General features: G+C 41.2%; 1 protein-coding gene across 6 annotated transcripts in view; it reads right to left on the bottom strand.

Moving 5' to 3' along the window:
* Sif (guanine nucleotide exchange factor still life) overlaps nt 1-21,139 on the bottom strand; it is a 53,202-nt gene that overhangs the window by 11,480 nt on the left and 20,583 nt on the right. For 5 of the 6 annotated variants that reach the window (XM_076790591.1, XM_076790587.1, XM_076790589.1 and 2 more), the window contains exons 11-19: nt 19,782-19,911; nt 8,913-9,058; nt 8,567-8,834; nt 6,645-6,788; nt 5,859-6,041; nt 3,281-3,352; nt 2,654-2,908; nt 1,992-2,162; nt 1,725-1,911 (exon numbers count right to left, since the gene is read on the bottom strand). In XM_076790591.1, coding sequence (XP_076646706.1) covers nt 1,725-1,911; nt 1,992-2,162; nt 2,654-2,908; nt 3,281-3,352; nt 5,859-6,041; nt 6,645-6,788; nt 8,567-8,834; nt 8,913-9,058; nt 19,782-19,911 — 1,556 coding nt within the window. The remainder of the gene's footprint in view (nt 1-1,724; nt 1,912-1,991; nt 2,163-2,653; nt 2,909-3,280; nt 3,353-5,858; nt 6,042-6,644; nt 6,789-8,566; nt 8,835-8,912; nt 9,059-19,781; nt 19,912-21,139) is intronic. The other variant, XM_076790592.1, reaches the window with a different exon arrangement.

Below are 21,139 nucleotides of genomic sequence, written 5' to 3'. Positions count from 1 at the left end.
ATAAGTTGTTTAGATTTTTTTACGACCACAGTTTGCATAAAAAAAAATCTGGAAAAATTCTCAAAAATACGCCTTAGGATCCAAAACATGCCATATTTTTCAGAATTTTAGGAAGCACCAGAAAAATGAAAAAGAGTGGGGAAAATGCGCGAAATCCAATTTACCCTGTAACTACCCTCAAGGGCAAGCTAGAGGGTTGAAATTTTACTCAGAGGGGTTTTTCTTGGTCAGCTTTCGAATGGTTCAATAGTCATTGGAAAACCTCTAAGGGCAGTTTTGACCATCTTAGCCCTTTCTATCTGGCTTCTGAATGACGCAAACGGTTTATATTTTGCATAAAGGTCTGCAGTCTTGTGAACCATAAATACAGCTCACAGTGCCGCGAATGGCCATTCTAGGTGGAAAAAAATCATAGATTATGATTCTTCAAACCAATTGAAATTTTCTATGAGGTCATGAAATGAGATTCAACATATGTAGAACGTTTAAAAATAATATTTATATTGAAACATATTATATAAATTATAGAAAAAAATATAAAAATAAATAAAAAATATAATATTAAATAACTATAACAATAATATCTAAATATAACAATATAAAAATAATTCGTCGCTAATATCGCTGTCGCTATCAACTCACTTACTTATGGGAAGACGGAAGTTCTTGTTAAAAGTAGATCTAACACACGTTTCAGTACCTATAATAATTTATGATGAGATCAGAAGTAATTAACAGCATTGCTATTAAGTCGTAGTTTGTAGATACACGCGAATTCTTCCTTGTGTGGCCAATCCTAAACCTTCTTATGTCTTTGTTGGCAATAGGCATGATTTACTTATTTCTACACTATGAAATAATAATTTGTGCTCTGTAACGGACATATAAAACCAACCATATACATTTAAATATAAATCTTTTTTTTTCGCGAACAAATTTGTCGAAATTTAGAAAATTAATGTTGTAACCTGAAGAAAGAGCAGATAAGTTATAAAAAAAAAAATCGTTCAAGAACTTCCTTATTAATGCCTGTTATTTTCGGAGTTTTTGTAAAGTTTTTGAAGAAACGTCTAGCCGTGTTACCATCATTTGTGGAGCCATTTCTTTCCTAGAATGCGCATTCGGTCCACCGTACGGTGTTACAAAGATTTAAAAAAATTGTGACAGCCAGGTTAGCAGATATTTGCAGCTGATTTTTATCAGAATCCCTTCTATGTAGTTTGAACTTAATGCAATAAACATTTCAAGATGCGATCTTTTGAGACTTTCTAGTTCTGCTCTATTAAGGTCCACTAACCGGCATAGAAAATTGGTACTTAAAAAATCTCTGAAAATTATTGTAAAGGACTATATTAACGATCTTTGTGAACATTAGTGTAAATATTTACTTATGTTAATATGGAATATCGTGTATAGAAGCTTAAAGATTCATATTTATTGCTGCGACGTAATTTTCTTTAGAAAAATTATAAACGTACGATTCCGCCGTATTACTGTTCGGAGTTTCCACGTATTGATTTCGATACTTGTATCACTATTGAATGAATTATTATGGGCTGAGTAAACATTTCGAAAGAAGAATCTATGAATGTCATATCTATTTTCTGACATGACTTTTTTCCACCTAAAATGGCTATTCGTTACACAGTCCAGCTGTCCGGGAATCAACAAAACAAAGAAATGGAGTCGAGCGTTAAATGAATTCCCGAACGATTACAACTTACCATTTTGCATCGCCACACTCTTGTCCTCGACCCTGCTCACATAACAGCACAGCTCGTCCTGTCTATCGGAATTTTCGATTAGCTCTGCCTCCACGGAGAAGCCCCACATCTGTTCGAGCGTGGTCCTTTGCAGTTCGACTTGGTACAAAATTTTCGCGCACACCTCGACGATCTCGTGCGTATGCAACTGAAACAAGCATCGGGGGACACGTCGAACGTTGTCGTTGGCTTCGGCCGACAGCAATCTACATGTTTATTGGAGCTTACATAAGTATCTATCGCGTCGGTCCTGTGCGGTACGAAGTAATTGTGGTCTTCCATGTCCCGTCGCTTTTTAACGCGAACGAAATGCTCCATCGGGTTCAAGTTCTTTCTGTTGCAAGCGCTCGCCAGGAATTCCTCCACTGTCATGGCGTCGCGCAAAATCACGGACACCAACTGGAAATCGAAAAACCGTGGAAAATAGTTTCCACAATTTTGCAAAGCATCGTAATTTTACTGGGACATTAACGGACAAAATTGTCGTTAACTCTCTTGTTTTTAATGAAAATATACACATTTCTGATCTTCTTTTGACTGAGGTAAGTTCGAACACGAATTGGATCACGCTTGCACGGTGCAATAGAGCCTCTACTATCCGAACTATTCAGTGTGACACGAGTGTTCGGATAGTGGAACAGTTGTTTAGCTACAGTGCTGGATGAAATTTTTACCAATTTGTACCAATGAGCGGTGGCATATGCGGATCGCGTTAACTCGAACAGTCTAGATTCGTGTCGTTCGGATAATCGAGGTTTTACTTAAATCGTCAATTGCTTGAGCAAACATGCTCGGAACTGTGCCATGTTTGGACTCGTTTTAATCGGCTGAACGCGACGAACACGTTGGAAAGTGTTTCGCGAGGAAATCACTTTTTGGGACACGCTCACCTGATTTTCGGGCACGCATACTTTCACCGACTTTTCGTCGTCCCTCGATGAAATTTGAAGGGACCGCCTGCTGGACACGCTGTTCGACCTCGAGAGCAACGGCGGTCTCCTCTTGGTGGCTCCGCGTCCGGACAGCAGATTGTTCAACAAGGAACGACTTCTCGCGCAGATGAAAGCGTGGAACGACGACACCGTGAAAACGCCTAGTTTGTTCAACGTTTGCTTCGTGGCGCGGGAAACGTACGTCAACAAGATCTGGAAAGAGCAAGAGGTAGGATGAGACGCGGGTGATACTTGCGCCAGGATCGAAAGGCTGTCCCCTACTAATCTAGCGGAAAAATGGCGCTTGTACAGCTTGCACGAGATTCTATTTGCGGGGTTAAAGTGATCGATACGATGAGGTTCTCGGATGTTAATGGAGGATGTACGTTCCCGGATATATCGGGAACACCCTGTACACGAGAATCTACCCTGTACATCATTGTCTTGTTGTTACAAGAGAATTTGATCTGTAATTAACAGAGTCGAGCTGTGTGCGTGACGCGTCGAGTGTGTAAAAAATGAGTCCGGTGCATCTTTTGTAAAAAAAAAAGAATAGTTATCGTTTTATTTGTAGAAAAGTCATACGTTTTTCGATCTTCGACATATCCCCCATTTTGGTGACTTTGCTCCGTCTTTCGGGCACTCGACGAATCCCCACTTGGAAGAAAAAGTCCAACGTTTTAGAGTGTGTTCAATCGGTGGGACAGTGTTCAAGTGATAAAATGAAACAAAATGATATACAAATCATTTGATCTTCGACATCGGCAGCAGTTCTCTTCGATTGGCGTGCGAAAAGTGTCTTGGGGTTGAGATGATTGCGCCTGTTTTGTTATGTTGCGCAACGTTGCTTCGTACGTGTTGTAGTTCAAACTTTAAATTAATTTTGTAGATTTGTTTAATGGTAATGCCGCCGAATCAATTTCCAATTGCTTAATACTATCTGGCTTGGCGGCCCAGTTAGATCTCCACGATAAACGAATTATTCTTGATCGAAGCCGTACAAAAAGGGAAACACACATTGTTAATTCTGCTGCATTCTTGGCATCTCTTTCGACCCAATCACTTTTTAACCCTTGAATCGATAATGTTCTATTATGTACTGTTATACATACAGTGTGTCCCACGAACTCTGTCCACTTGAATATCTTGGTTATTTCAAATAATACGAGAAAATATTACTCACAGAAGTTGTAGGGTTTAAGAAACTACATAATATGGTATAAATGATATTGTTGCAAGTGAAAGCGTACAGAAGATATAGAGATCACTTTTGTTTTTCTAAATGGAATATCCAATTTTTTATGCTCGATTTCGATAGACTGGCGTATTCTGAGTATAAAAGTACTAAAGTGTATTTGTCCTAAAACTTACCGTTGCTGAGATATTTGACTGTTTTCATGAAGAATGTTCGAAATGTCGGCCATCTGCAGCGATGCAACGTTGCAGTCTTTGAACTGTTGCGTCTCTTACACGTCTTATTGTTGGAGGGTCTATTGTAGCACACGCTGCGATAATTCGTTGCTTCATATCTTCCGGAGTTGTTGCATCTCGATGCACAATATTTTTCAACGTTCCGCACAAGAAAAAATCTAGGGGTGTTAAATCTGGACTTCGTGCTGGCCAGCAAATAGTGCCACCGCGTCCTATCCATCGATTTCGGAATATTTAATTAAGTGCACTTCTCACCCTTCGAGCGTAGTGTGTTGGACATCCATCGTGTTGATACCACATTGTCTGACGAACGCTTAATCGCACGTTTTCTAGTAAATTTGGCAATGTATTTCTTAAGAACGTATCATATTTTTGACCAGTAAAAGTGCCGTCAATGAAATAAGGCCCGATTATTTGTTGCCCTGTGATTCCACACCACACATTAATGGACCACTGCCTTTGATGATCAATTTCTCATAGCCAGTGAGGATTTCGCACGGACCAATAATGCGTGTTATGTAAATTAACACGCCCAGTGCTGGTAAAAGTAGCTTCATCGGTAAATAGTATTAAAGAGAAAAAAAGTGGATTGATTTGTAACTGCTCTTGAGCCCATCCACAAAATCTAACACGATTTTCATAATCCAGTCATGTAATTTCTGGTGAAGGCTAATGTGGCACGGATGATATTTGTGACAAGTGAAAATTCGTGATGCACCACTTTTGCTGACTTCAGGTTCGCGCTGAATCTGACGTACACTGATATGAGAATTATGATGTACCATTGCAACAACATTAATTTCATTATCTTCATCTCTACATACAAGCTTTTCACGGTTCATGTTACGAACAGCTAGACTTTTAGTTTCTTTTAATTTTCTACACAATCTTTCAAAAATCTTGTGTGAAGGGCATATGCGGTTTGGATATCCTTCACCGTACAAATTTCGAGCCATAATCGCGTTTCTCTTACTTTCTCCATAAATTAGAAGCATCTCTAATTGTTCTTCGAATGAAAATTTCATATTGACTATCTTATGTTTACCAACTGAGAAACTGACTGACACTGAGTGACGTCGAAAGCCTACCAATGTTTAAATTTTACGTAGTGAGCATATCCTTGAATACGTTGCATAATGAAAGTAATACAATGAAAACAGTCAAATATCTCAGCAACGGTAAGTTTTAGGACAAATACACTTTAGTACTTTTATACTCAGAATACGCCAATCTATCAAAATCGAGTATAAACAATTGGACATTCCATTTACAAAAACAATGGTGACCTCTATATGTTCTCTACGCCTCCACTTGCAAGAATATCATTTATACCATACTATGTAGTTTTTCAAACCCTACAACTTCTGTACGTAACATTTTCTCGTATTGTTTGTAATAACCAAGATATTCAAGTGGACAGAGTTCGTGGAACACACTGTATGTTGCTTCCGATGTAGCGAATACTTTCAAAAACATAGGACAATAATATAGAAATAATATCTTCGGGGGTGTTGAGAAAAGAGATGAAAAAACATACGAACCCTGTATAATATCGTGTAATGATTGTACAATGTGTTTGAAGCGAATCGCGTCCTCGCTTTTCTTTTTCAAAATATTCGAAAAAATCGATAACCGCGGTCCTCCTCCTTTCTCAACCTTCATTTTAAATGTATTGGCCGATCTAAGGACTGCAGCAGGATTAAAAGCGTCGCGGGAATCTATAGCTACTTACTTTTGGATTAGGTAACTCGCCGCTTTGCAGACTAGCCATGTAGCACCTGAGACGGAATTGCTCGCAATGGAGCCGTTCCAGATTTTCCTCCCACTGAACGATCTGGCCGTTGATCTGCTGCTTCGTTTCCACGTCGGACACGACAGACTGCTGAAGATCTGCCATGTGCTTTAATTTGTGGTCCTGCAAAAATCAGGCATGCGATCGTTCCAGATTGATCAACTTTCTCTCTCTCTCTCTCTCTCTCTCTCTCTCTCTCTCTCTCTCTCTCTCTCCCTCGGTTTCCTCGCCGTCGAATCAATACAAGAGTTTTATGACAAAATTGAGTAGCTACAATTCAAAATTGTTGAAAGATTAAGAGAATTTAATTTATTATTGGACAAATAATACAGCAAAATATTGCACATAATACTGCATATAATACTGCACAAATTAAATGGTAGCATAAAAATTTGATACATACTTCTTTTTACTGTTTTTAGAAATAAAAAGCTATTATTACTTGCTTCATTTTCGTGGCTCACTTAAGGGGATAAAGAAAGAAAGACATTTCCATTTGGTTCGCGTTTCTTGCAATTGAATATGTTTAGTTTGCATGAAGATCCGCAGTTTACTACTAGCAAGTGTAATTGAAAATCGTAGAAAAAATTAACAGAATGTCGATGCTACAACTGCATCCTATTAAAATGATTAAAGGAAGAAAAACATTCGGTTCCTGTGGTCCTCGGCTTGTGATTGATCCAGATCAATTTTTGTACTGCGAAAATTTCGGTGTTCGTTGCTTACCGATTCGATCGCCTTCTCCAATCGACAGATCTCTTCCTGCAGCAGATGAAGAGTGCCAGTCTTGCCACGATGACGCGCGAACGCGGCAGCGCAAGCCGAATGGATGCTGTTTACCCAATTCTCGAGTTCCACTTGACAGGGTGCCTAATACAACCGTACGAAAATGTATCTCGCTGACGTCAATTCAGAATAGAATAAAGCAAAAATTACTGGAACTTAAAATGCACGGAAAGAAAAGTAGTCTTTGCTGAAAGGAAAGGTTAATTTTTATAAAGGAGAGCTTAAAATATCAGCGGTTTCCTGCCACGGAAATTTCGGGGAGTGTACACGGGAAAAGGCAGACGCGTCTGTTCATGACTGACTGCTTCCACTTCTCGGAAATTCTAATGCTTACACGCTAGACAAACTTTCGAAGTCGATTATCTTGGAAACGAAGCTCCATATTTCACGTTTTTGACATGTTTTCATGCAGATTATTCGCTCCCCGGCCGAGTCACTTGTTCAGCGACCTTTTGTGTATTTCTGCGGCGAACTGAACCGAACATGAACGACTATCCATGATACGATTCTTCATTTTATTAAAATTTGTAGTAGATATGGTAGCAGATTTCCGAAAAGGTTATCAATTTTTATGAGTCTTTCGCGTCTACGAAATAACGGGAGTACCCATTGTTTTATTTACGGAAGAACTCTGTAAATTGGTTATACGATATAATATACTAAAAAATGTCGTCTAAAATCAGAAAAGGTATAAAATGAAAAGAAAACGGATACACGAACTACAAATTATGTTGGTTGCTTACAATTAGATCAAGGTATGGCCGAATGTTTAATATGAATAAAGGATTGCTAAAGACTGTAATATTATCGTAAAACGAGTTAACCGTTTCGCAAATTCAGAGCTGTTATATTTGTCGTATAACGTACTGCGGAGGTTTAATGGAAAAGCTATAGTTCGCTGTTGTGTAAAAGTCAATAACCCGGAGCGTGACGACACAGGATGATAATCGTGACAATAAACCGACTTGGGTGTATTACTACAGTAAGAACGGAGCATCGGAAGGTGGTTATGTTGTACTTTCTCCTATCAGATTCGACGGAGTTTATAGTAAAAATGCTAAACGGCGAAGCCATATTCGAGATGGTGAAGCACCAACGTGTCACAGACAAGTTAAGGCATTTATAAAAATACTTTAGAGTATAGAAAATGATATATCTAACACTTTACACATCAAACAAGGCGTTTTATACACGAATATTCCATGATGGTCCTCGTTGAATCAGAAAGTTTTTTAATAAACTCTGAGGAACAGAAATTGAATAAAAATTTATAAAAATACTTTACAGTATAGAAAATTATATATCTAACACTTTATACATCAAACAAGACGTTTTATGCACGAATATTCCATGATGGTCCTCATTGAATCATAAAGAAATTTTTTTTTAATAAAGTGTGAGCAACAGAAATTGAATAAAAATTTATAAAAATACGGTTCTAATAAGTCGAAGGTAGCGTAACGCTGTTCTTAAATTCTTCTCTCGTATCTTCACATAAAATTCGCAGTCGAATAATCAAATTCTGTCACAGTTAAAATCCGACAGAATCGAAAGAGTTCAATTAATAAAACCACAACTGGAAGGATCACATTTGCCACAGCGATTATTCTGCTCTAACTCTTGTTCATTCTTCACTTTCAACGTATTACAGCAAAAATCAATTAAAAACCATACGAGAAATATAAGAAATCGTCGAAGAACGAGGTACGATTCGCGACGAAAGAACATACGTCTGGGCTCTACAATTATCGCAAAAGTTGGAGACTCTCGCGCTCGAAGAAGAGAAAATAAAAAAAAAAGGAAAAGTGTCAAACATTTCCGGCAGCAATAGCCGAAGCACGTTGACGATGTGTCTGACTCACTTGGAAGAGATACGCGTCGCCGAAGGCGGTGCTCAGGCAGAATATGTAGTCCCTTTTCGGATGTTCGGGGATGGGCTGCATGATCGCGCCGTCCACTATGATCAGATGTTTGGGAGCCGCCTCCATGGTCCTGCTTTCCTGCGACTCGCACGGATAGAAGAGTAGAGTGGTGCCCTTCAAGCAGACCCAGTAGTCCTTCCAGCCTCTTTTCCTCGCGAGCTCGATCTGATGTTTCTTCCGCAGGAGCCATTTCTTCACGCTGAGGAACCTGCGGGGGCAGCGAGAGAGTTCCCGATCAACTTCCTTCCGGGAGAAGACGAGCTCCGTGTTTCGCCGAAACGCTTACCCTGCCTTTCGAACCGCTCCGGTGCAATTGAACGAGGCCGCGGCCGTGCCAGGCTGTTTCCCTCGGTACGGCGAGTTGATCACGCTCTCGCCGTCGTCGTCGTCGCTGACGGCGGTGGTCAGCGACATTCTGTCGTCGTCGGACATCTACAACAATCGAACATCCTGATTCTCCAACTGTTCGCCGGCCGGGAACGGTACGGGTGAACGATTAAAAACACGGGCGAGATTGTAAATCGTCGTCAAGAATGCTACTACGTGACAGAGAGGAGAACTGCCCTCGATTTCCCACCAAATCGTCTACTTGTGTATAATATAACCAATCCGTATAAGATGACAATTGTACGACATACATATCCTAGGTTCGAGTAGACCGGTGACGTGGACATCGGAGACGCGTGCACTCAATTCACAAGACAAGCGTGAGCAAGCTTACTGTTCACGGAAAGGAGTAGTTCACGAAGGATTGAACGGGAGAGAACGAGGAGAGAGAGACGACACGCAACGACGTTGTGTACGGTGCAGGAGGAGAGTGTGATCTAGCAACAGTTTGATGAATAATTACCGTGAATAACCTTGAATGTGTGTAAATAGATATCGACATTTTATAAAAATAGTACACCATCCGAGGAACTCTAATCTCCATCTACCGCGGGAATATGCCGGTTCGAGTAACATAGACGTGGCATGGATTTTAATGCAGTAAATGGTCCATGCTCGTGGGGAAAACGTCGAATGCAGTTGCATGTTGGAAGGGTCGGTGGGGGAGGGGGGAGGGTTGTAGGTAGGGGGGGGCAGGGGAAGGGGAGGCTGGCGAGTGACGAGTGGGGGGTTACTTTGTTCAATGAAACCGATAAAAAACGAAGCCGAAGGCAAAGGTGACGACGCACCGACACGTACAGGTGTTCTTCAACGTGATATTTCACAGATGGTAAATATATAGAGAGTGGTAAAACAAAAAAAAAAAAAGAAAACTAAAAAATTACGAATATTACGAGAAACGAACGGGAACGGTTAAACGATAAAACATCGGTGAACAGTAGTGACAAGAAACGATTACGCCGGAAACTCGTGTCTACCTTTTTAGCGTAATTCGTCATACCGCGGAGCTTGTCGCGTAATCCTCTAAAGCCATCGCCGGCCCAGAAACTTACAACTTTTTTCAGAAAGTCGGCATTGCACGCGTCGGCCGTCATGTGCGGATGGTAATGACAGTAGCAACCCTCCTTTAACAGCTTCATGTTGGTCTTCGCGGAGTCGTTGATCTTGTACATGATCTCCTTGCGCGTCAGGCTGAGGCCGTCGATGTAATGTTGCACCCAGGTGTTCAGGGCCCCGTCGACCACCCGTAGCAGTTTGTAATAGTAACCGTCGCCGAGGCCGAAGTTCACCTTCTCCCTGACGTTCTTACAGTTGATCCAGTACAGTTTCCTCGACTCGTTGATGCATATCACGCTGATCGTGTGCCGTCTGCAGACGCAGCAGTACTTCTTGCAACGTTTCTTGTGCAACGACCTCAAGTCCTCGTAGCTGCTGCTCGGATTCAACAAATTCAACGTGCTATTCATACATCTGATCGCCCATCTTGGCTCTACCATTATTCGTTTATTTGCTTTATCGCCCAGGCTGTCGAGAAATCAAAGAATCGCCGTCGCCGGGAACAAACGGACGATGCGTACGGTAACAACTGTCGACAACATTCCGTGGTCGGTAATCCACCCCGGTGGTCTTCTCAATGATAACAACAACGCGAGTGTCAAAACGGATCGATCTCGACAGCGATCCAGCGCGCGATCAGAATTCTCGATCGTAAGTCCGACGGATCTTCTCGAAGAAGACCGTGACTAATGTTTCCAGGTCCCTGGTGAGCGCACGCAATAAACTGATTACCAGCGTGCATACGAAGTAGAATATGCAGAGCCGGCTCGCGTTGAGCATGTTTCGCGCGGCGAAAATAATGACTCTTCCCGTTCGATCCGTTCGCCGTTATCGATCATTCCAGCGTGCTCCGGCGAAAGTGGAAAAGAGGAAAGAGGAACGGGGGAGCGAGGGGACGGGGGAGGAGACGCGAAAAGAAGAATCACAAACCCTGATGCCGACACGCGAAACTTACTGATCCACCGACGGCGCTCGCTGCCACCATTCACCACCTCTGCGTTCTTTTGCGACAAACCGTTATTGTACGTACACATACATCTATATTTTACAATGAGGGACCGTGCCACCCAGCGGGACGGAACGTCTCCGTTCCGTGTTGTCTTTTGTACACGATTTAATCGCTACGTGAGGCTGCTGGCCCTTTGCACTTTTATTATATATTTGTGTGTGTATATGTACACCGCGATATCAGCTCCCTCTTTCGCAACAATTCGTGATTATGCGACTTTGTTTTCCGCGATCGACATTCCAGCGGGTGGCCGCCACGAACCGTTTTCTCTCGCTTTCTCTCTCTCTCTCTCTCTCTATGTCTCTCTGTGTGTGTGTGTCGGTTCACCACGTGAATCTGTTCGTGCTCGGTCGATCCAATTCGGAAACGATTGTACTGTTCTTTTTCGATCCTCTATTTCCGTATAGTGCTAACTCTCTCGTCGATCCTCCCCATAAACATTAGACAAACATCTCGAATCGATCAACAAACGGAAGCGATCGTTCAACGAATCGGCTTTCGTGAATATCTGGTACGTAATCTATCTGTCCGAACAATTCGTTAACGAGTAGACCTTGTGTTCCGCGATTAAAAGTAAATATATAGAATATTTTTTTGCAATACGCGCGTAGAAACGAACTCTCCGTATAAAAATATTTTGCGATTTTTGTTTCTTTCTCTCTCTCTCTCTCTCTCTCTCTCTCTCCCTCGATATCACTTTCTTCGCCTTTCTCTTTGTCCCTTAAGTATACATATAACAGGATAGTAGGTACGTGTCCTCGTTTTCTTATCTCTTTTTGTTTCCGGTTTGTTAAGGGTCGAATGACATTCCCTCTTCCCTCCTCCCTTTCCCTGTTTCCCCTCTCCTCCTCGCTTTTTATTTGTTTTTATCTATTTAAAATTTCTCGTTCGGTTTCTCGTTCGTAGTCGTTTCTCTATTTTCTTCTCACTATGTTACGATATATACTTTGTACTCGAAACAAACAACGAGCCGTATCGAACGGCGGTATCTGTCCAGCAGAAAAAAAGGCCAGCTAAGACGACCTCTCTTTTCCCTTTTCCCTTTGCCGTTTTCCGTTTCCGACTCGAACCGTTGTCGTGCGAAACGGCGCGTCATGGATCGAATCATCGACGCGCAGGACAAGAAAACGAGAGAGCGAATCGGGACTGTATAGTTAACGATATATTACCAGGTACCTAATCACTCGTACATGCTAATCAGAACGGATACTACATCTGTCTACCGGGTGATCTATCTAAAACGCGTTGGTACATCTTTGCCGTTCGTTTGTCACACGTGTCGCACGTGAGCCTGCACGTGCCGTGGAAAACTATACAACTAGAGATCGCAAGACGACGCGACGACGACGACGACGAGTGCTCGTCCCCGTTTACGAAAGAACGGCTCGCCGAGACAGTGTGCTCGCGTGAGAACAATGTTTCCTCGCCTCGAGCGTGTTTCCCGACGCGATATCTCATCTGTAATGATTCTGAATGATCGCAGCTCGAAACATATCGGGGCCGAAATGAGAACGGTTTCGAGATTCTCTTCGGAGGGGGGTGGGGAGGGGGGGGGCTGGTTACGCCGATTCTCGTTAATCGTGATCGAACTCTATTCCGTCAACCGACCGACGCATAGAGAAATCATTCACGTGCGTCCGACGCCTTTTCTTAACGTATGACGAGCGGATTTGGCGTGTGCCTCCAGTAATCCTCGAGAGTATCACTCGTATCCCCGTCCATCGTGATATATCCGTGATGTTCCGCCGGATAAGCTCCAGAGGGTATCGGTGACGTGCCAGCTCCTGGAGGAAACCGCCAGCAGGTCAGGAGCAAACAATATTACCACCTCCGTTTAATCAGAGAAATCGAGAGAAAGAATGACAATCGATCCCTCGGATTATTCGCGGACTGTGATAATGATATTCTCTCTATCCAGCCCTTTTCTATTTCGACTGTTCCGCGAACGAGTGGTAAATTAGTAGTGTCTGCAGCCGTGAACGCGCGTTGCTCCAGACTACTGCGCTGGAGAACAGGGAAGAGGAGAGAGAGCCGTGCTACCGCGAGGGGAATCAATACCGCGGTCCTTGTGGAGAGAGACGCGAAACGGGGGACGAACGGACGCACGGGCACGGACAGACGGACGGACGGACCACCAGCCAGCAGCCGGTAGTAGGGAAACGAAACCTCGGTTGAGGGGATGTACGCGCAAGAGGTCGCGGAACCGGGAAAATGGGTGACGGCGTAGAAGGGGTGGCAGGACAGTGGGAGACGAGACGGCAGACCGAGTGGGGAATGTTGCCGTTGCTACTGCCGTTTGCTATTTTGCTAGTTCCCATCGCTATCTCTCTATCCTTTTTCCTAACGCTGCTACTGCTCTAAACTTTAAGGCCTGGCGACCGCCATATCAAGGATTAACCGTTTGCGGTCGTATTAGATATTATGCATAGCTGTCACGCTGGTCGGAGGAACCGAAAATGCCTAATTACGCTTAAACACAATTTGTAAAATATTATTTCGAATTCTACGGATCTCCGACACTTACGAGCCAAGGGTAGTCACGTGACTTTTGCAGAGCCAGCAGGGTCGGTAACTGCTGTATAATTTCTGTTCACAGCCTTCAGATCCGTCTTGGTCTCGATCCGACCGATCTTAAGGGGGCCGGCAGGCATTTCGCTACGCTGTGCGTTTTTTTTTCTAGACATTTTACGTCTCAATTAAGTAAGTAATCAATTAAAAATGCATACCACCGTAATTGTACATGTCTTTGCTACGTCTGTACAGAGCCTTTTTTTCGATACGAACACTAAATCTCTCGAAATTAAGAGAATCTCTCTGCAATATACGTATATGAACTTGCAAGGGTCAAAATCTTGACAAATTGACGCCTGAATATTGCAATGAGCAGTTTAAAAGTGGTCACTTGTGTTTCCTAAAAATCCATTCTACGTCTGTCCAGAGCCCAGATTGCGAATTTCTACCTCATCGTGGAGTAATTTGTAATATTCGGCAGAAAACTTGCTTTCTGAAGCAAGTATGACGTCACAAGATGGCTGCCGCAGAGAGATTCTCTTAATTTCGAGAGGTTTAGTGTTCGTATCGAAAAAAAGGCTCTGGACGGACGTAGCAAAGACATGTACAAATACGGTGGTATGCATTTGTAATTGATTACTTAATTATTTAAGACGTAAAATGTCTAGAAAAAAAAACCACAGCGTAATATAGCGTGACAGTCAAGGCCAGATGGCTGCCGGCCCCCTTAAGTCTGTGACTAAACTTGTCACATTCTTTCCTCTGTAATATCGATATTATTAGGGGTACCTATAAGTAATCAATTATTTGCAAAGAATTTGCCTTTAGTTCTGTACCGATCGTTGAAGAGGGAACACGTATTCTTTTACAGTTTTCGGTAAAGCAGCCTGTGTTGAAAATATTCTAAAAAGTATAGTTTCTTTTTACAATCCTGTAATAAAATGGCGGCGCCCGTACCTTCCGAGGATCATATTCGTAATTGCATACTTTTTGATTTTCATGCAGGATTTAATGCAACAATAACAACAACAAAACTCTGACAGGCCTCGAAGTGGACGACCAGTTGAATTTGATGATGACACCCTAAAATCTCTAATGGAAGCTGATCCAAAATTAAGTATACAAGAATTATCGAGAAGCCTTGGGTCCACATGCCATGTGGCACATGGTCAACTATACAAAGGCACCTACACGAAATGGGGAAGGCATATAGGCAAGGAATATGGGTACCGCATCAATTATCTGAGACCAACAAGAATATTCGTCGATCAATTTGCACTTCATTGCTATCCAGATTTCGTAGAGATCCATCCCTTAGCAGAATCGTTACCGGAGATGAAAAATGGATTCTTTATGATAACATAAAGCGTTCCAAACAATGGCTTTCTGCAAATCCAACCGCAATATCAACCCCTAAACCTAGCTTATCACTTAGAAAGGTGTTACTGTGCATTTGGTGGGACTGTCGTGGCATAATTCAGTTTGAGATGTTAACACCTTGAGAAACAGTTACTGCTGAGTTGTATTGTCAGCAATTACAACGACTGTATTCAGAACTATTGAAAAAGAGGGTATCTTTAATCCACAGAAAAGGAGTAATACTGCAAATTAACAATGCCCGGCCCCATGCAGCGAAACTCACTCCGGAAAAAATCAAAGGATTGCAATGTGAAGTTTTACCGCACCGCCCATACTCAACAGATATTGCTACCTCTGACTATCATCTTTGCAGATCTCTGGAGCATTAATTAAGAAAGAAATCATTCACTTCTATAGAAGATGTAAGGAGGCACCTCCGGTCATATTTTGCTTCACAAACCCTGGATTTCTATAAGAAGGGGATTGAAAATTTGCAGGAAAGATGTCAAACTGTCCTTGATAATGATGGAGATTATATAATAAATTAAGAAATAAAAACCTGAATTTACTACAAAGTCTGTTTTAGATTTCAAAATAATTGATTACTTATGTGTCCCCCTAATATGAATTCTAACGCCAGAAACGTGCTTCAAGTTTTCGATTTATTTCGCAGAGAATCAAGACCAAATATAGCTCAATCTGTAGCCGGAGATATTATCTAGCGCGTTCTACTCTCGATTTCATCCAGAAAACTCATCCAATGGCATAAAAATGCTTGAATTCCACGGCACGCACATCGTCTATTTTTGGCCCACTTCTAACGCTTATATTATCAAATATCTGCATAATCTCGTCATCTGATGACCAGCGCTAGATTGAACCTTCCTCTTTCGAACGAGCTTTTCCCAGCGACAAAATATTCTCATATACGGACGAAAAGTCGAGGCACGTAAAACCATTTTTCGCCTATTTTTGTCGGTAACCTGGTCACCCTTCCTTATCGCGAATCCATGGAGTCTTGGCTCTTAAGTTTATACATAGCTGTCATGCTGGTCGGAGGAACCGAAAATGCCTAGTTACGCTTAAACACAATTTGTAAAATATTATTTCGAATTCTACGGATCTTCGAAGCTTGTCCATTTAATATAATATGAGATCAGTATAGTTTTTTGCTGGGGTGGCTGAGAACAGACATACGACTGAAACGGTAAAAAAACTTTGGTGGCTAGACATACGACCGCAAAGGTTTAAAACAGCTTCCAAACGCAACCTTGCAGATATGATATCGGTGATGGGATAGTGCAAGGCGAGACACCAGCCCGGGTGGGGGATGTTCTCATTGCTATTGCCATTTGCTATTTGCTAGTTACCATCGCTATCTCACTATCCTTATTCCTACTGCTGCTATTGCTACTGCTCTAAACTTTAGGGCATAGCGCCCTCGATATCAAGGGTTAAAACAGCTTAAAAACGTAACGTTGCAGAAATGATATTGGTGGGGGATGTTGCCATTTCTGTTGCCATTTGCTAGTTGCTAGTTCCCATCGCTATCTCACTATCCTCATCCCTACTGCTGCTACTGCCTACTGCTCTAAACTTTAGGAGACAGCATCTTCGATGTCAAGGATAGAAACGGTTCCAAAAATAATGTTGCAGAAATGATAGGTGCGATAGGATATGAGATAGGATATGAGATTATGAGACGCCACCTCGAGTGGTTGATGTTGCCATTTGGTAGTTGCTATTTGCTATCTCGCTGTCCTCATTGTCATTGCTACTGCTGCTGCTACTGCTCTCACAGCTTTAGGGTATAGTACTTTTAATATCGAGACTTGGAACGTTTTCAATGTTTGCTAAAAAGGTGACAGGACACTAGAAGAGGAAATGCTAGATCAAATGGGGGATGTTGCTACTGCTATCTCGCTTCTCCTCATTCCTATTGCTGCTACTGCTACTGCTACTGCTAGTGCTACTATTGCTGATCACGGATTCAGGGCATAGTACTTTTAAAGACAGAGCTTGGAACGGTTTCCAAAGTAACGAAGTAAAAATAAGGGGGGGGGGGTGTAAGGATAGTAGGAGACGAGACGCCAGCAGCCCGAGTGGGGGATGTTGCTATTGTTATTTGCTATTTGCCATCGCTATCTCGCTATTGTTATTGCTGCAACCGCTACTACAGTTTGCACGCCAGAGCTTGAAACGGTTTCGAAAATAACTGATCTAACTCTTCTGAATCACCGGATTCTGCCACTAGATCGGAAACACCCTGTATACATATTCTGTTCCGAAACGGCCTCAGAATCGGTTTCTCTGTGTTTTAAAATTTCTTCTGTGCTCTCACTGTTCATAAATACAATCAAATATCGTGAACAGTATACTACTGATTCGTCCAAATACAGAGAAAAGCACGGGAAAATATTTGGCGAATTTAAAAATTTGCAATTACTTTTAATATATTTTATTTTGATATTAACTGCAATGTAAAATGAGGTAAACATGGAAAACTGGAAACCGAAATTTCTATTTATCATCTCCTTTTCCTGAACAACACCTTTGTTTACTTCAACGCTTTATTATAGATCAATGTTTATTCTTTTTCTTCTCTAATGAGTTTGTAAAAAATGTGTGTATTTAGAGTAAATCGATATAAGAATTCATCTTGGTAACCGTTTCAAAACACCAACAATTTTCTAACCGAAATTGGGAATCGAAGTCAAGAATTGTAACCACGTGACAGTTTGAAAATTCGATTGCGCATAACAATTATATTCAAGCTCTGTTCAAACTATCCTTTCGGAAGCGACCAAGGGGTTATTACTAGACTGCGAGTTCTATACATTTATGACAAAAACAAATTGGTATAGTTTAAGGTAGGTCACAGGTTAAAGGGATCTGAAAACGTCACTAAACTTTTTCCAATTTATCGATATTATTCAAGGAAAAGAGAAGTTTCTAAATGCGTGTTGTTTCTTGCAATAAATGTGTGGACAATTTTTATTATGCATAAAAATCCGCAGTCTAGTTATCACATTTGCTACGGGACCTACTTTTTTTTTAACGGAATTACCATAGATCAAATATTTGATAGTTTCTCGGAAATCGAAAATTTAGTGTTCGTATACTTTTTGGATTTACTGTAGTTGTTCGATCGCGACGGTCATAGGTCAGCAACAACCAGGCACCCATACCCCATTTATCGTAACGATTGCAACAAGAAAAAAGGTACAGTCGAGAGAAAATCTTGGCGGCTCGAGGTATACGTTTGCGCATGCACCTGTTGACAAGGAAAATCTATCTTCGACTTGCCGCCTATCGCACTGGGTCAGGTGTTTCTTTCATGTCTGACTTTAACTTCGCACAGAAACAACTATGCCGACGATCGAAAGAGTCTGCACGAGGCTCGCTACATTTACGAAATTAAAAGAACCGATATTCTCCACCTTTCTCGTAGGCATTAATTTATTCGTGAAATTCGACTCTGAAAACGACGATGTTTCTTGGGTTTATCGGAAAATATCAATACAAAAATACTACAGACAATACAAATTACTATAGCCAGGAAGAATTCGCGATGTTTATTACTACTAGACTGCGCATGTTTGTGCAAAATAGAAATTGTATGGATCAAATGTAAGAAATAGGAGTCAAATAAATTCTTTTTTCTATTTTAAATTTCACCTACTCATTTTTGTCATAAACGCACAACATCCGCAGTCTAGCAATACCAAATCGTATGGATATTAATATATTCGTGCTATTTATAGATTTTTCTATGTTTTTGGATTGTCTACACATCTCCTTGTAAAAAAATACACATACATTGATATTCTCTCAAAATCTGTTTGAAAATTTTAACTATAAATTGTTCTTCGCAAGTGTCCTACTTTACTCACTCCTGTAATTTCAATCATTTCAACTAAATCATCACAGTTCGGAATTACAAAATGGAAAATTTTCCATCCATTGTAGGTGTCAAGTGAAAACGGACACGAATAAATAAATAAATAAATAAATGTCCATAAAACGTCCAAAACTTCTCTCTCGCTTTTTTCTGTCACATAATCGAAATATCGCAAACGCACACGGACTTTGTAATTTTCATATTTCGCCACTGTATATTTCAATTAAAATACTCGGACGCGCGTTTATTAAAGTGAACGAGCTGCTCTTCAATAATAAAAGTAATCCAGACAGTTCCAGCATGAAAAATTTAATAAATCGTGTATCGCGTGCGCCGTGTTGCGCCATGTTGGGTTAAAGGTTCAGTCCTTTATTAAGGTTCATCAAACAGATATGTGCTCTTTTTACATCATGTAAATTACATCACGTGTGCGCACATACGTCCGCGCGGGAGCTGTAGTTGTAGCAATAAAATTCTATATTCGTGCGCTTGCGCTTCTGCATACTTTCGCGCACGCGTGTGAATAATACAATTATCGATACCAAGAATTTTCCCCGACAAATTGCAGCATTGTTTGCCTACAAACACGGAACGAAAGAATCACATCGATCGATCTCTTGCAAAAAATCGGAAATGTCAAACCGGTCGTGTCTGGATTTCGTTAAGCCTGCGGTTCAAGTATTTGTTCCAATGATATTGCAACATGTCCATCAACTATTAGCGAGAAAGTTTTACGGTCTAATCATCATCATTTCGTTGCGCGAGACTCTTGCCTATAAGTGAAAGAGTGCCGGAAGCTGGACAACATTTCGCTGATTTTCCTTGACAACATTACCGCTAATATCGAGGGAGAGAACCGTTACGGTGTAACTAAGAGTCCCGCGAGTACCGGTCGCGTTTCTATAGTTAGCAACTCTGTTCAAACGACTCACCTCCGAAGACGTCAGGTAACAAATTCTCGAGTCCGTGCTCTCCAGAGACGCCTGTTGTACGATTCCGTATCTACCCTCTCTGTCGGACATGTAGTCGGACCTCACGCTATCCTGTCTGTCGAAAGTGCCCCTGTAAAATGACAAAGGAAGCGTGCCTTGCAGATAACTGTACCGGGAACGATATAGTTGCGATTACTTTATCTATTACAAATAGAAGAGAGTCGCGCAGTACCGGCCAAATCTAAATCCCGTTTCTACTATTAATCGACTGCATTGTACAGGGTGTTTCACCTAACTCGAGCATCTAAAATATCTCGCTTGTTTTTTATGATCGAATGAAATTCCAGACGAAAACATTAGTTGGTTCAAAGGGGCAAACATTATGATAGGCAACAAAATTTGTTCAAGGTTATATTTTTTGAGATTTCAAGGTCACCGAAGTTCTTTTAAATGGAACTTTCCATTATCATAGCCGAGGTCAAGACGTATCCAACGACCTGTCATATTATGACCTTCACGTAACCTTGAGTTTGTTATTACCAACGATTCCACAGGATACATTTACATTCTCATGGACGCTGGTGAACCAACCAACTACTCTTGACACTTTTTCTATCCTAAAAAACAAGCGAGACATTATAAATGCTCGAGTTAGGTGAAACGCCCTGTAGAGGACGAAAAGAACGGACACTATAGTCCTGAGCAACATGCACCGACGTTTGTTTTTCTTCAGTATTACCAGACCTCTAAAACGTTCCCGTCCGTACGACAAAGCTCATTTTTCTTTTTTTAGCTGATTTCTCATCCTTCAGGTAATCAAATAACTTACAATAATACGATATAATATTACGATTGTAGAAAGAATTGAGCCCTGAGTAAAAAATTATAAGGATACACGTGATGAAAGACTGAATAGTTACTGAGATATCACAACTTTTTCATTTCTGCGAATTATTAATCTTTACTATAAAATTGCAGAAGAACGACTTGTTCCTTCTCCTTGAGCAGCATTTCTAATACGAATTAATTTTTTTTAATTTTTACCAACAGTAATCCAAATTATAGTGCAAACACTTAGAACGGCCGGTACTGCACGACTCTCCCCTAAATCGTGAAAAAAGGTAAGCAGAACTGTAAATTACATTGCGTAATACTAAAATTCCTGGAAATAGTTATATCAAAAAGAAGTTGGCATTACGCTTGCATCCTAAAAAATAATTGCACACTATATTCTCTTGTGGTACTTACCTATTTCCGTTTTGAACTTTACTTCGACCAATTATGACATATTAAATCACAATACTTTTACCAATTTACACCGAATGTTGGAAACTCTTGCCAACATATTTGTCACATTT

The sequence above is a fragment of the Halictus rubicundus genome, chromosome 7 (genome assembly GCF_050948215.1).
Source record: "Halictus rubicundus isolate RS-2024b chromosome 7, iyHalRubi1_principal, whole genome shotgun sequence".
NCBI lineage: Eukaryota > Metazoa > Arthropoda > Insecta > Hymenoptera > Halictidae > Halictus > Halictus rubicundus.
Note: the sequence above shows the minus strand (reverse complement) of the source record. Positions and strands in the feature narration are given on the sequence as shown.